Below are 17,500 nucleotides of genomic sequence, written 5' to 3'. Positions count from 1 at the left end.
GTGATTGCTGTGTTAACGTGTACATCACTTTAATATAAATAAAGTTTTATCTTCAACTACAATAATACATATACATCAATAATATAAATAATACTTCATGTATTTGTTGTTTAAAGTGCTCAAAGTACTTGAGTAAATATCAATGGTGTATAAAGTACCCAAAAGTCATACTTGAGTAACAGTAAAGATACCTAACTGGAAAACTACTCCAGTAAAAGTGAAAGTCACCTATTAGAATACTACTTGAGTAAAAGTTTTAAAGTATCTGATATTTATTGTACTTAAGTATCAAAAGTAATTTTCTGATATTAAATGTACTTAAGTATTGAAAGTAAAAGTACAAGTAAATGCTGTTAATAAAAAAGCAAAGGGTCAGAATTTTGAGAATTATGAAGTTTATTCTTTTAAGTGCTGTGGCACCATGACCAAGGACATGGAGCTGTGTTGAACATAATTGTGTTGGCTGTGATCCATCCAGGAGTAACAATGTTCAACATGATATATTGTACATAAGTATACTTTTGCATCTACTATGAACTTATCATCATAATTCTCCTCTAGTCACAATATGACACTATGAAGGAGTTGTAACAGTGTGTTTATAAGTATGCTCATTCCGACTAGAGGATGTAGAGGGCAAATGCATAATGATGTGTTCAGCAAAGAATATCCACTTGATGCATCAGGTCAGTGTTGTGAGAAAGGACACCTGCCTTGTGAACTCCTATGGGCCTGATTTGAACACAAAGGTTTTGCTCAAGCTGAATCTGCAATTGGGCGACTGTTACCATCATAACTCCATCTGATCATCCACAAAATGACTCAAATATCAAAACATGATCAATACTAAAGCAGCACCGAAAGTAACAACCCAGTCATTACTTGAACCTGAAAAACGTCCTGTTCATCTTCAAAAGAAGTTGGTTTTCAAAATTGCGAGAATTCAGTCTCGCTCTTCTTGGGCTGAAGACTAGTCCTGCGATGCTAAACAGCCTTTCACAGGCCGCTGAGGCAGGTAGAGGTGTGTTCAGCTTCACACACAGCTTGCGCACAGCTGGGAAGGATTTCCCTAATGCTAACCCTAATGCTAACACTAATGCTAACCCTAATGCTAACCCTAATGCTAACTATAATGCTAACCCTAATGCTGCGCTGTCGCGGCTCCCGTCAATCCTATGGTGTGGTGGCTAGCTAACGTTAAGTTAGCTAACGTTAGCCAACTAGTGCTGCAATGATTATAGCTAAGATGACTCAAATCAACAACATCTCACAACTGTCAACACTTCCTCAGCTCACTAACTCGCTAGCGATCCTCGGGTGTTGGTCTTCGTCACCACCGTAGTTTGTTTCGGGAGTAGCCGGTGCTTCCATTTCTGCTTCCGTCATGAAATCAGTCATCGTAGAGTGGAATTCTGCTCATGTAGTCTCGCTAGCTATAGCATATAGCATCCTGGGCATCACTGGGAATCTAAACACCGCGGCTTTGAGAGCACTTGTTTGCAATTGCGCATTAACGTGATTAACCAATGATTTAACTTGCAAGCTAGGACCACTGATTCACCAAACCTGCTTGCTTGCAGTCTCTGTTCCACCACAGTCCCCGACGCTGGTCTCATGATTCATTTTGTTTCTAAAGATAGATTTGATTTTGTAGCGAGTAACGAAGGTTTCAGGGGAAATGTATCGGAGTCAAAGTATCAGTTTTCTTTGCAAAATGTAGTGAAGTAAAAGTGAAAGTCAACAGAAATATAAATAGTAAAGTAAAGTACAGATATCCAAAAAAACGACTTAAGTACAATAACGAAGTATTTCTAATTCGTTTATACACCACTGGTAAATAGTACTCTGTAACAGTGCATACCAGTATAAATGTGTACTTGTACCTCTGTAGCTGAAGGCTCCAGGTCCAGTATTCACGTATCCTCTCCCACTGGGACACAGAGACTGAAACTGGGCTGAGACACGGAGACACAGAACCACAGAGACACATAAACACAGAGACACTTCAATGAGACGGAGACACAACACCTGGAGGCTTCCTCTCTCACCTGAGTCTTTGGGGGGGGGGGGGGGGGGGGGGGGGGGGCAGCTGTGGTACTGACTTCCTGTCTCACCTGTATCTGTGGTACTGACTTCCTGTCTCACCTGTATCTGTGGTACCGACTACCTGTCTCACCTGTATCTGTGGTACTGACTTCCTGTCTCACCTGTGTTAGTGGGGGGGCAGCTGTGGTACTGACTACCTGTCTCACCTGTATCTGTGGTACTGACTTCCTGTCTCACCTGTATCTATGGTACTGACTTCCTGTCTCACCTGTGTCAGTGGTACTGACTTCCTGTCTCACCTGTATCTGTGGTACTGACTTCCTGTCTCACCTGTATCTGTGGTACTGACTTCCTGTCTCACCTGTATCTGTGGTTCTGACTTCCTGTCTCACCTGTGTCAGTGGTACTGACTTCCTGTCTCACCTGTATCTGTGGTACCGACTACCTGTCTCACCTGTATCTGTGGTACTGACTTCCTGTCTCACCTGTGTTAGTGGGGGGGCAGCTGTGGTACTGACTACCTGTCTCACCTGTATCTGTGGTACTGACTTCCTGTCTCACCTGTATCTATGGTACTGACTTCCTGTCTCACCTGTGTCAGTGGTACTGACTTCCTGTCTCACCTGTATCTGTGGTACTGACTTCCTGTCTCACCTGTATCTGTGGTACTGACTTCCTGTCTCACCTGTATCTGTGGTTCTGACTTCCTGTCTCACCTGTGTCAGTGGTACTGACTTCCTGTCTCACCTGTGTCAGTGGTACTGACTTCCTGTCTCACCTGTATCTGTGGTACCGACTACCTGTCTCACCTGTATCTGTGGTACTGACTTCCTGTCTCACCTGTGTTAGTGGGGGGGGGCAGCTGTGGTACTGACTACCTGTCTCACCTGTATCTGTGGTACTGACTTCCTGTCTCACCTGTATCTGTGGTACTGACTTCCTGTCTCACCTGTGTCAGTGGTACTGACTTCCTGTCTCACCTGTATCTGTGGTACTGACTTCCTGTCTCACCTGTATCTGTGGTACTGACTTCCTGTCTCACCTGTATCTCTGGTACTGACTTCCTGTCTCACCTGTGTCAGTGGTACTGACTTCCTGTCTCACCTGTATCTGTGGTACTGACTTCCTGTCTCACCTGTATCTGTGGTACTGACTACCTGTCTCACCTGTATCTGTGGTACTGACTTCGTGTCTCACCTGTATCTATGGTACTGACTTCCTGTCTCACCTGTATCTGTGGTACTGACTTCCTGTCTCACCTGTATCTGTGGTTCTGACTACCTGTCTCACCTGTATCTGTGGTTCTGACTTCCTGTCTCACCTGTATCTGTGGTACTGACTTCCTGTCTCACCTGTATCTGTGGTTCTGACTACCTGTCTCACCTGTATCTGTGGTTCTGACTTCCTGTCTCACCTGTATCTGTGGTACTGACTTCCTGTCTCACCTGTATCTGTGGTTCTGACTACCTGTCTCACCTGTATCTGTGGTACTGACTTCCTGTCTCACCTGTGTCAGTGGGGGGGCAGCTGTGGTACTGACAGCCCAGCCCCCACCCCTGCCCCACCGTGCAGCAGCACTCCTGCTGGCTGGTGTTTGTTGCCAGCAGGCTGCAGGTTCCCGTCTCAGCCAGGTTGTAGTAACACTCCCTCAGCTCACCGGGACGCGCCGCGGGGAGGGGGGGCAGCACCGGGGCCAAGTCCACCATACTGACATGGAAGGAGGAGGAAGAGGAGGAGGAAGAAGAGGAGGAGGAAGAGGAGGAGGAGCCGGAGACGATCTCTGCTGCAGGAGGAGAAAGGGTTAATTATAATAAGAGGTTAGTTTGAAAACGTGGTTTCAAGATGATTAACAAACATTCTGCTGCACAAAATAATGTTTATTGTTATTATAAAAATAATGTGCAGATTGATTCCTAAAGGATCAACGATACCAATAAAGTGGACCTGTGTCTCCTTAAGATGTGCTGGTTCCTTCTGAGATCATCAGAGAGGAGACACTAAACGTTTGTCACCTAAATGTTTTCAGAAGATGATTCATTCAGAAAGGAACTCCTCTCCTCTCCTCTTTCCTCATCTCCTCTCCTGTTTCCTCCTCTCCTCTCCTGTCCTCTCTTGTTTCCTCACCTCCTCCTCTTCTCTCCTGTTTCCTCCTCTCCTCTTTCCTCATCTCATGTTTCCCCTCCTCTCCCTTCCGCCTCCTCCTCCACTGATTCCTCCTCTCCTCTCTACTCATCTCCTCTCCTCCATTGCCTCCTCTCTCCTCCTCCTTCTCCTGTTTCCTCCTCTCCTCTTTCCTCATCTCGTCTCCTCTCTTGTTTCCTCTCCTTCTCCTCCTCCTCCTCTCCTCCCCTTTCATGAAACATGATGTTTTTTACTGGTAAAACATAAATGTATATCCGTGTACATGTTTGTGATGAATAAACATCTTTCTACCTTGGTGGTCGGTGTTGACGCACCGTCTGCTGCTGGTATCGAACTCGTGTCCCCGTGTGTCACACTCACACATGAAGGACCCCTCTACGTTCTCACAACGAGCTGAACCACACACACCGGGCAGAGACACACACTCGTCCTCGTCTGAAAGGAGACAGAGAGACATTAGTCCTCATCCATCATCACTGTCAGAAACATCTGGTGCCTACATTACCCACAATGCATCTGTCTGTGTGTCTCTGTGTGTTAGTCTACTGGAGGTTCTAGCCTGCTGCAGAGACGAGCTACAGATGTCTCACTCCTTTGTGACTCCACATGTTTTACTTTTCAAACTCGTAGTCTCCATCGATGTTTGACTCAAGTGACATCACTTGAGGACATTTATGACGCTTAATACTTCCTTTAAACCCACACCCCAGAAACCCACATTACTCTATCAAAGATCAAGCTATCAAAGAAAATATCAAAGACAAGTTATTACAATCTCCTCCGCGAATCGCCACCTTATCGTGGTGGAGGAGTTTGAGTGGCTCAGTGATCCTGGGAGCTATGTTGTCCGGGGCATTAGCCCCTGGTAGGGTCTCCCAAGGCAAACAGGTTTCAGGGGAGAGCCCAGACTAAGAGTGGTTCAAAACGACCCCTATGATAGTCAGCCCACGGACTATAGCCACCTCGCCCGGACCAGGGAAACCGAGGCACCCTCCTGGAGCCAGACCCAGGAGGGGAGCTCGTAGGCGAGCGTCTGGTGGCCGGGCCTTTGCCCATGGGGCCCGGTCGGGCTCAGCCCGAATAAACACCATGGAGCAGCCACCCTGTGGACCCACCACCCGCAGGGACAAGCATCGGGGTCGGGTGCTATGCAGACCGGGCGGCGGGTCGGGCTGGAGGCCCGGGCATGCCGATCGCCGGCGGCATAGACTAGCTCTAGGGACGTGGAACGTCACCTCGCTAGCGGGGAAAGAGCCGGAGCTGGTGCAGGAGGTGGAGCGATACCAGCTAGAAATAGTTGGACTCACCTCCACACACAGCGTTGGCTCTGGAACCAAGCTCCTGGAGAGGGGTTGGACTTTGTCCTTTTCCGGAGTTTCCCAGGGTGTCGCAAGACTACTGGAGGGGTTCTGGGAGTTTGCCGAACCAGTCTACATGTGCTTTGTGGACTTGGAGAAGGCTTTCGACCGGGTCCCTCGGGGAGTCTTGTGGGGGGTGCTGCGGGAGTATGGGGTGCCGGACCCATTACAACGGGCGATCCGGTCTCTGTACGACTGCAGTAGGAGCTGTGTCCGCATTCTCGGCAATAAGTCAGACACGTTCCCGGTGGGTGTTGGCCTCCGCCAGGGCTGCCCTTTGTCACCGGTCCTGTTCGTGATTTTCATGGACAGGATATCTAGGCGCAGCCTGGGGGCGGAGAACGTCAGTTTCGGGGGTCTCGGGATCGCCTCTCTGCTATTTGCAGATGATGTGGTCCTGTTAGCCTCCTCGGATCATGACCTCCAGCATTCACTGGGGCGGTTTGCAGCCGAGTGTGAAGCAGCGGGGATGAGAGTTAGCACCTCCAAATCTGAGGCCATGGTTCTCTGCCGGAAACCGGTGGATTGCTCCCTCCAGGTGGGGATGGAGTGCCTACCTCAAGCGAAGGAGTTTAAGTATCTCGGGGTCTTGTTCACGAGTGAGGGTAAGATGGAGCGGGAGATCGACAGGCGGATCGGTGCGGCTGCAGCAGTAAAGCAGGCGCTGCACCGGACCGTCTTGGTGAAGAGGGAGCTGAGCTGGAAGGCAAAGCTCTCAATTTACCACTCGGTCTATGTTCCTACCCTCACCTATGGTCACGAACTCTGGGTCGTGACCGAAAGGACAAGGTCGCGGCTACAAGCGGCCGAAATGAGTTTCCTCCGTAGGGTGGCCGGGCTCAGCCTTAGAGATAGGGTAAGGAGCTCGGTCATCAGGAGGGAGCTTGGAGTCGAGCCGCTACTCCTTCGCGTCGAAAGGAGTCAGCTGAGGTGGTTCGGGCATCTAATTAGGATGCCTCCTGGACGCCTCCCACTGGAGGTTTTCCAGGCACGTCCAACTGGGAAGAGACTCCGGGGAAGACCCAGAACGCGCTGGAGAGATTACATCTCCCAGCTGGCCTGGGAATGCCTCGGATCCCCCAGAATGAGCTGGAACATGTTGCTGGTGAGAGGGAAGTCTGGGTCGGCCTGCTTGGCCTGCTGCCACCGCGACCCGCGGTGGAAAATGGATGGATGGATGGAAGTTATTACAATAACTTTGTTCAAAGCTTAAAATCCTTTCAAGGGTGCGTTTGCACAATCCCACGTGAAGTATTTCATGTGTTTTAAAGCCACATTTAAAGTAGTCTTCAATGTACTCACAATACATTTCCATTTCAAGTGTACAGTAACCAGCCAAAGAGCTGCTTATGACTGTGTGTTTAAGTATCTCATAATTTCGAATTTCTATCTCATAATTTCGACTATGGGGATATTTTTTTTATCAAATCTAACTTAAATCTTTTATTTTTTTTTATCTGGCTGATTCGCGGGCCACATAAAATGACGTGGCGGGCCGGATACGGCCCGCGGGCCATATGTTTGACACCCCTGCTCTAAATGGGCCATAATGTACTAAATGAACATCATGCTGTATTGAAGAAGACTTGAAACTATAGATTGAGACCATAAACTCATGTTTACAATGTTTACTGAGGTAATAAATCAAGAGAGAAGTAGAGTCATTTTCTCATAGACTTCTATACAACCAGAGGAGTCGCCCCCTGCTGGACACTAGAGAGAATGCAGCTTTAACACATGAAGCTCTGACTTCACTTAAAGAACCGGAGGTTTGGCTCCTGGTTAAAACACAAAGCAGTAGAACTCCCCGACACCTGCAGACACAGGTGAGTAAGGACGGACACGTACCCACACAGGCCTTCCCATCAGCGGTGGAGGTGAAGCCCCGGTCACACACACACATGTAGGTCCCCACCAGGTTCTGACAGAAGGCGTGACGTCCACACAGCGTCTCATTGGAGCACTCGTTAACGTCTGAGGGACAGAGGGGACAGAGTACTAAAGTACTAATACTACACTGTGAAAGTACTCTTTACTGTAGTACTGAAGCACTAGTACAATACTGTGAAAGTACTCTTTACTGTAGTACTGAAGCACTAGTACAATACTGTGAAAGTACTCTTTACTGTAGTACTGAAGCACTAGTACGATACCGTCAAAGTACTCTTTACTGTAGTACTGAAGCACTAGTACTATACCGTCAAAGTACTCTTTACTGTAGTACTGAAGCACTAGTACTATACTGTCAAAGTACTCTTTACTGTAGTACTGAAGCACTAGTACTACACTGTGAAAGTACTCTTTACTGTAGTATTGAAGCACTATTACTATACTGTCAAAGTAACTTAAGCTGTCAGATAAATGAAGTAAAGTAAAAAGTACAACATTTGCCTCTGAGATGTAGTGGAGTAGAAGTATCAAAATACAAGTACAAGTACTTCAAATGTGTACTACTCAAGTTCAGTACTTGAGTACATGTACTTGTATCTGAATATCTGATCATGTTTCAGTATAAGAGTCCTCCTCCGTCTGTTTCACATTAAACGTAATGTCCCCTCTCTGGAGGGCTTTGACTCTGACAAACATCTGCTGTAGATGTTGAGTTTCACAGAGACAGTTATTTTGTGCTCGTGTCGTCATAATAAAAACATATGAAAACATAAGAGGGATGTGATGTGAAGTCAGACTCACCCACACAGCCGCCGGTCTGCATCACCTGGAAACCCGGCTCACAGGAAGTGAGGCAGCGGTACGAGCCAATCGTATTCTCACATCGCTGTGACACGCACACGGAGCCGCCGGACCGGACGCACTCATCAACGTCTGAGACACAGAGAGACGATGTGTGTTTGTTAGCTTCTTTTGTGCCAATAAAGCTTCTTTGAACTGTCAAAACCACCATGTGAAGCCATGAGGATTGTTATCTGTGTGTGACCTGTTATCTTTGTTAGTGGTGGAGGAAGTACTCTGATTACTGATTACTCATGTAAAGACATGTGAAAAGACTCCAATAAAAGTCATTCACTGTATTCAATGTCTTACTTAACTGTAGAAGTATTATCAGCAACACGAACTAGAAGTGAAAGTACTTATGAAACTCTGCCAGTGGTAGATTCATCATGTTTTTGATACTGATACTTTTACTATAAACAGAGTATTTCTACACTGCGGTATTGCTACTTTTACCAAAGTAAAAGGTCTGAGTACTTCTTCCACCACTTCTAGTTTGTTGGGTAGTTTTTAAATGTAGTGCAGTAAACAGTACAATATGAGATGTAGAGGAGTAGAAGTATAAACGAGCAGAATGTGGAGATACTCAAGACAAGTACGTCAACATTTACGTTACAGTACTTAAATTTAGAATCAGGTTTTGATGATTGAATGAAAACATGTGTGTGTGTGTGTGTGTGTGTGTGTGTGTGTGTGTGTGTGTGTGTGTGTGTACCGAGGCAGGTGGTCCTCTCTGGGTTGGTGGTGAAGCCGGTTTGACATTGGCACTGGAAGGAGCCGTCAGTGTTCACACAGCGGCCGTCCACACACACACCCGACTTCACACACTCGTCCACATCTACAGAGAGAGAGAGACCGTCAGTGCATGTAACACACACACACACACACACACACACACACACACACACACACACACACACACACACACACACACGAGTATATACACATGTGGTCATCATGAGGACGGGTCAAAGATGACATCACCATTACATCAGTGTTTAAAGCAGAAACAGAATAGGACCAACACGAACACTGAGTTCTGTGTTTCTGACTGAAAACATTGTCTGAGGAAAAACCACAAACATCAGAACCACAAACAACAAACATCAAACATCAGAACCACAAACATCAGAACCACAAACAACAAACATCAAACATCAGAACCACAAACATCAATAGAACCACAAACATCAATAGAACCACAAACATCATAACCACAAACAACAAACATCAAACAACAGAACCACAAACATCAAACAACAGAACCACAAACATCAGAACCACAAACATCAAACATCAGAACCACAAACATCAAACAACAGAACCACAAACATCAGAACCACGAACATCAAACAACAGAACCACAAACATCAGAACCACAAACAACAAACATCAAACATCAGAACCACAAACATCAAACAACAGAACCACAAACAACAAACATCACAACCACAAACATCAAACAACAGAACCACAAACAACAGAACCACAAACATCAAACAACAGAACCACAAACATCAGAACCACAAACATCAAACAACAGAACAACAAACATCAAACAACAGAACCACAAACATCAGAACCACAAACATCAGAACCACAAACAACAGAACCACAAACATCAGAACCACAAACAACAAACATCAAACATCAGAACCACAAACATCAAACATCAGAACCACAAACATCAGAACCACAAACATCAGAACCACAAACATCAGAACCACAAACAGCAAACATCAGACATCAGAACCACAAACATCAATATAACCACAAACATCAATAGAACCACAATCATCAGAACCACAAACAACAAACATCAAACAACAGAACCACAAACATCAAACAACAGAACCACAAACATCAGAACCACAAACATCAAACATCAGAACCACAAACATCAAACAACAGAACCACAAACATCAGAACCACGAACATCAAACAACAGAACCACAAACATCAGAACCACAAACAACAGAACCACAAACATCAGAACCACAAACATCAAACAACAGAACCACAAACATCAGAACCACAAACATCAAACAACAGAACCACAAACATCAGAACCACAAACAACAAACATCAAACATCAGAACCACAAACATCAGAACCACAAACAACAAACATCAAACATCAGAACCACAAACATCAATAGAACCACAAACATCAATAGAACCACAAACATCATAACCACAAACAACAAACATCAAACAACAGAACCACAAACATCAAACAACAGAACCACAAACATCAGAACCACAAACATCAAACATCAGAACCACAAACATCAAACAACAGAACCACAAACATCAGAACCACGAACATCAAACAACAGAACCACAAACATCAGAACCACAAACAACAAACATCAAACATCAGAACCACAAACATCAAACAACAGAACCACAAACAACAAACATCACAACCACAAACATCAAACAACAGAACCACAAACAACAGAACCACAAACATCAAACAACAGAACCACAAACATCAGAACCACAAACATCAAACAACAGAACAACAAACATCAAACAACAGAACCACAAACATCAGAACCACAAACATCAGAACCACAAACAACAGAACCACAAACATCAGAACCACAAACAACAAACATCAAACATCAGAACCACAAACATCAAACATCAGAACCACAAACATCAGAACCACAAACATCAGAACCACAAACATCAGAACCACAAACAGCAAACATCAGACATCAGAACCACAAACATCAATATAACCACAAACATCAATAGAACCACAATCATCAGAACCACAAACAACAAACATCAAACAACAGAACCACAAACATCAAACAACAGAACCACAAACATCAGAACCACAAACATCAAACATCAGAACCACAAACATCAAACAACAGAACCACAAACATCAGAACCACGAACATCAAACAACAGAACCACAAACATCAGAACCACAAACAACAGAACCACAAACATCAGAACCACAAACATCAAACAACAGAACCACAAACATCAGAACCACAAACATCAAACAACAGAACCACAAACATCAGAACCACAAACAACAAACATCAAACATCACAACCACAAACATCAAACAACAGAACCACAAACAACAGAACCACAAACATCAAACATCAGAACCACAAACATCAGAACCACAAACAACAAACATCAAACATCAGAACCACAAACATCAAACAACAGAACCACAAACATCAGAACCACAAACAACAAACATCAGAACCACAAACAACAAACATCAACCATCAGAACCACAAACATCAGAACCACAAACAACAAACATCAACCATCAGAACCACAAACATCAAACAACAGAACCACAAACATCAGAACCACAAACATCAAACAACAGAACCACAAACATCAAACAACAGAACCACAAACATCAAACATCAGAACCACAAACAACAGAACCACAAACATCAGAACCACAAACATCAAACAACAGAAGCACAAACATCAAACATCAGAACCACAAACATCAGAACCACAAATATCAAACAACAGAACAATAAACATCAAACAGAACCACAAACAACAGAACCACAAACATCAAACATCAGAACCACAAACATCAAACAACAGAACAACAAACATCAAACAACAGAACAACAAACATCAAACAACAGAACCACAAACAGAACCACAAACATGGCTACAAAACCACAAAAATCGAACAACAGAACATCTGCAACATAACTGCATACATTCAACAACAGAACTACAAACGTCTACAACAGAACCATGGAGAACCCTTGGAGGTCCACAGTGTTTGTTTGCTTAGATCTACATTAGTAACATCGGTGGAATGTAACTCAGTACATTAAGTTGGGTTCTGACTCACCGATGCAGGCGGTTCTGTTGTCACTCAGTGTGAATCCCTGAGAACACACACATGTGTAGGATCCTGGTGAGTTCACACACTCTCCTCTGGGGAAACAGAAATCTCCCTCCAAACACTCGTTAATGTCTGAGGACACACACACACACACAGACATACGCGTTATCTTTTTAACATGGATTTAACAGACAAACTTCATGACAATAATAAAATATTAAACATTTCAAAGTGCTGCAGTAAAAAGTCGTTAATAAATCATCAGCCGTCAGCACACGGTGAACTCCACTCACCTCTGCACTGTCTCCCCAGGCTGGAGGTTCGATACCCGGGCGGACAGTCGCACCTGAACGAGCCAACGGTGTTCACACACACACGCTCTGACTCGCACGCCCCGACGCTGGCACACTCGTCGACATCTGCAGGAGACAGAGGAGGTAAAAAAAAAGTAAAATCACGTCTGCTGTTTCTGAAACCAGCGTAGCATAACAATCTTTTGCGAAACAATCTTTAATATAACAATCTTTAATGTAACAATCTTTAGCGAAACAATCTTTAATATAACAATCTTTAATGTAACAATCTTTAGCGTAACAATCTTTAATATAACAATCTTCAGCGAAACAATCTTTAATATAACAATCTTTAATGTAACAATCTTTAATATAACAATCTTTAATGTAACAATCTTTAGCGTAACAATCTTTAATATAACAATCTTTAGCATAACAATCTTTAATGTAACCATCTTTAGCGTAACAATCTTTAGCGTAACAATCTTTAGCGTAACAATCTTTAGCGTAACAATCTTTAATATAACAATCTTTAGCATAACAATCTTTAATGTAACAATCTTTAGCGTAACAATCTTTAATGTAACAATCTTTAGCATAACAATCTTTAATGTAACAATCTTTAGCGTAACAATCTTTAGCATAACAATCTTTAATATAACAATCTTTAATATAACAATCTTTAGCGTAACAATCTTTAATATAACAATCTTTAGCGTAATAATCTTTAATGTAACAATCTTTAGCGTAACAATCTTTAGCGTAACAATCTTTAGCATAACAATCTTTAGCGTAACAATCTTTAGCGTAACAATCTTTAGCGTAACAATCTTTAGCATAACACTCTTTAATATAACAATCTTTAGCGTAACAATCTTTAATAACAATCTTTAGCGTAACAATCTTTAATGTAACAATCTTTAGCGTAACAATCTTTAGCGTAACAATCTTAAGCGTAACAATCTTTAGCGTAACAATCTTTAGCGTAACAATCTTAAGCGTAACAATCTTAAGCGTAACAATCTTTAGCGTAACAATCTTTAGCATAACAATCTTTAGCGTAACAATCTTTAGCGTAACAATCTTTAGCATAACAATCTTTAGCGTAACAATCTTTAATGTAACAATCTTTAGCGTAACAATCTTTAGCGTAACAATCTTAAGCGTAACAATCTTTAGCGTAACAATCTTTAGCGTAACAATCTTAAGCGTAACAATCTTAAGCGTAACAATCTTTAGCGTAACAATCTTTAGCGTAACAATCTTTAGCGTAACAATCTTTAGCATAACACTCTTTAATATAACAATCTTTAGCGTAACAATCTTTAATAACAATCTTTAGCGTAACAATCTTTAATGTAACAATCTTTAGCGTAACAATCTTTAGCGTAACAATCTTAAGCGTAACAATCTTTAGCGTAACAATCTTTAGCGTAACAATCTTAAGCGTAACAATCTTAAGCGTAACAATCTTTAGCGTAACAATCTTTAGCGTAACAATCTTTAGCGTAACAATCTTAAGCGTAACAATCTTAAGCGTAACAATCTTTAGCGTAACAATCTTTAGCGTAACAATCTTAAGCGTAACAATCTTAAGCGTAACAATCTTTAGCGTAACAATCTTTAGCATAACAATCTTTAGCATAACAATCTTTAGAGTAACAATCTTAAGCGTAACAATCTTTAGCGTAACAATCTTTAACGTAACCATCTTTAGCGTAATAATCTGCGTGTGTGTGTGTGCGTTACCTTGACAGGAGCCGTCCCTGCTGCCGTATCCAGGCTGGCAGGACACACAGCGGTACGACCCCACAGTGTTCACACACTGCTGACCAGGACACTGAGAGCCTTGCACACACTCGTCCACATCTGACACACACACACACACACACATTAAGATTCATCCTCTGGTAAGCATGAATATTCACAGTGAATTTCACGCCAATCTGGCCGGCAGTTGTTGATATGTGGACCATGAAGTGTTGGACAAAATCTCCAGAACATGCCACAGTTGTGTGTCTCTGTGTGTGTGTGTGTGTTTGTGTGTCTGTGCGTGTCTGTGAGTGTGTGTGTCTGTGTGTGTGTATGCGTGTGTGTGTGTGCGTGTCTGTGAGTGTGTGTGTGTGTGTGTGTGCGTGCGTGTGTGTGTGTGTGTGTGTACCTGCACACAGTCCGTTCACACTGTGGTGTCCCCTCTGACAGTCCACACAGCTGTAAGATCCTTCAGAGTTCACACACTGCTGACCGGGACAAGACTCTCTGTCCTCACACTCGTCCACGTCTACAGGACGTTCATTTATTATAACGAGGAAACTCAAAGATTAAAAATGTAAAAGAAACACTAGAAAGACTATATAAAAACACACAAATAGGATTAAAAATAGAATAAAATTCAGGATGAAAATGAGATGAAGTCGAATAAATCAATCAAAACAGTAAAATATATTATTTTATGTGTGTGTGTGTGTGTGTGTGTGCGTACCTGTACACTGTCTGTTGGTGAGTGTGTAACCTGGTCGACAGGACATACAGCGGTACGACCCCACAGCGTTCACACACATCTGACCAGGACACTGAGACGGCTCTGCACACTCATCTACATCTACACACACACACACACCTCATTTAAAGCAACAGTTTCTCTTCTCTTTCTCTCTGAGTATCACATTGACGTCACGTCTGCACATTAAATATGAAGCTACAGCCGGCGGCTGGTTAGCTTAGCTTAGCATAAAGACTGGAAACAGAGGGAAACAGCTAGCATGGCTGCTCGGTACTTTTACTGCAGTAAAGAGAGTACTTCTGAACCACTGCTGACGTTCACCTGTGCAGGTGTTGTTCTGCAGCTTGTAACCATGGCGACAGACACAGTGGTAGCTTCCAGGTGTGTTTTCACAGCGACCGTCGGAGCACGGAGACCCCCGACACTCGTCCACGTCTGCAGACAATATCACAACTACGTGTTAAACAGCACAAACATATTGGTAAAATATCCAAAAAGTAATTCAAATGAGCTCCACCTTCATCAGCTGCAACGTTAAAGTGATGAAGACATATATAAAATATATTACTCTGAGTATTTTTACCTGGTACTTTAAGTATATTTGAAGCTAATACTTTAGAGCAGGGGTCTTCAACGTGTTTCAGGCCAAGGACCCCCAAACTGATAGAGAGATGGAGCAGGGACCCCGACTATATATATTGTATAAAATTGTGTTTTATATTAAATGGGCCTAGTGCCATGTATAAACATACCTCTTTATTGTGCATTCAATACTAAGCTATTCTAATAATACACAGGTTCACATATTCATGTTTTATTTTAAACATGTGAAGGTACAGTGAGTAGGGAGGCCGTGCCACTGCCATTTATAAACACACCTTGTCAGCTGATACCAATGCCAATATCAACATTGTCTGTCAATTGCATGATAATCATGCACACAAGATATTCACACTGATGTTTTCATTTTAAACATAAATGAGTGATGGCCTATTAGTGCCACTGCCATGCATAAACACACCTGTTATCTTTCACACAATACTGAACTATTAACTTAATGGACACATTCATGTTTTTCGGTCGAGTTACAGAACGATCCATCTTCGTTCATAACGATCACTGATAATAATAAACTGGCCTCAGTAGCTGCTGTTGTGTAAAGCAGCTGCAGTGATTTAGCAGGAATATTAATAAGGATTCGTGGTGAAGTAAATGTTTTAATTTGATCTTCTTTTCAAATAATATCACAGCGTGCGTCCTTGTGTCTGGGATCTTAGTCAGCCGGGGACTGAATAGGCTCTCGGTCAATCACGGGGAACCTGACAGAGCCAGCATGTAACATGCGGCCTCGTGATTGGCACAGCAGCGATGGGGGCGGGGCCTCCTCTTTGTGTGCAGGAGACCTGGAGGGAGGACAGGTCCAGGCTAGTCTGCGCTTTGAGTGAACCGGTGCCCAGCCTGAGAGCTCCTGTGTGTCGATGTGATCTCTGACTGAAAGACAACATCTTCTGCCTCCATTGATCCATTCACTACATTATGTTGGATTCATGTTAATGTGTATTTAAAGACATTTAAATTGGGGGAAAAAAATATTAACAAAATATAAAAAATTGTCTAATCAACAAAAAATTTCACGACCCCCCTGCAGTACCTCCGTGGACCCCCTAGGGGTAGCGGACCCCCTGTTGAAGACCTCTGCTCTAGAGTATTTCCACACCGTGATATTGCTAAATTTACTTCTTCCAAAGACGTCACTTCCTGTCTCTTTAATTCAAAGCGAAGTGACGAATAGCTCCGGTCTCTGTTGTGTGATGAAGGTGAACGGGTGAGTTTACCTGAGCAGAGCTCGTTGAGCAGTCCGAACCCGGGCTGACAGGAGACGCAGCCGTACGAACCCTCAGTGTTGATGCACTGCTGACCTGGACACTGGAGAGGATCCTCACACTCATCCTCATCTGACACACACACACACACACAGACACACACACACGCTCTGTTATATATTACCTCTTATCATAATATATTATACTACTCTCTACTACAGTATATTACTCAAACACCACATGATATCTGATATTGTACTCCGTTATATTGCTGGACTATACTTCATATTATATTAATACTTTTCATACGACACGTCAGAGCTTTTGTGGATATTTTAAATGTTTAGTTCAGATTCACCAAAGTGTCACAACAACAACACAACGAATACAAGACGGTGAAATACTCTCTGATGAGTAAAGTACTGCATTTAGGATTCAACTGAAGTATAAATGTATTCAGAGCACAATGTACTTAAAGTATCCAGATATAAAGTACTTGCTGTGCATATGAGTCCGTTTCACAGTGTTTAAATACAATATGAATCATGTTATTAGAATATTAATGCTGATGCTTTAAACACACAAGCAGTATTTTAATGTTCTTAAGATGATATATTTGTGTATTATTAATGATATCAGATGTAGAGTAGAAATACTCAAGTAAAGTACAAGTACATCAACATTGTACTTCATTCAAAGTAATTAGTTACTTCCCACGACTGCATGAAGTACCTTTACAGATTACTGTAG

General features: G+C 43.0%; 1 protein-coding gene across 1 annotated transcript in view; it reads right to left on the bottom strand.

The window, feature by feature from the left end:
• LOC142939569 (latent-transforming growth factor beta-binding protein 4-like) overlaps positions 1 to 17,500 on the bottom strand; it is a 78,615-nt gene that overhangs the window by 6,967 nt on the left and 54,148 nt on the right. The window contains exons 20-29 of the mRNA XM_076082774.1: positions 16,763 to 16,882; positions 15,249 to 15,362; positions 12,425 to 12,550; positions 12,138 to 12,263; positions 8,992 to 9,114; positions 8,238 to 8,369; positions 7,395 to 7,520; positions 4,480 to 4,623; positions 3,554 to 3,829; positions 1,884 to 1,955 (exon numbers count right to left, since the gene is read on the bottom strand). Coding sequence (XP_075938889.1) covers positions 1,884 to 1,955; positions 3,554 to 3,829; positions 4,480 to 4,623; positions 7,395 to 7,520; positions 8,238 to 8,369; positions 8,992 to 9,114; positions 12,138 to 12,263; positions 12,425 to 12,550; positions 15,249 to 15,362; positions 16,763 to 16,882 — 1,359 coding nt within the window. The remainder of the gene's footprint in view (positions 1 to 1,883; positions 1,956 to 3,553; positions 3,830 to 4,479; positions 4,624 to 7,394; positions 7,521 to 8,237; positions 8,370 to 8,991; positions 9,115 to 12,137; positions 12,264 to 12,424; positions 12,551 to 15,248; positions 15,363 to 16,762; positions 16,883 to 17,500) is intronic.

This window comes from Anarhichas minor, unplaced genomic scaffold (genome assembly GCF_050575085.1).
Source record: "Anarhichas minor isolate MPS153535 unplaced genomic scaffold, ASM5057508v1 ptg000102l, whole genome shotgun sequence".
Lineage (NCBI taxonomy): Eukaryota > Metazoa > Chordata > Actinopteri > Perciformes > Anarhichadidae > Anarhichas > Anarhichas minor.
This window is presented reverse-complemented; position numbering and strand designations above follow the sequence as displayed.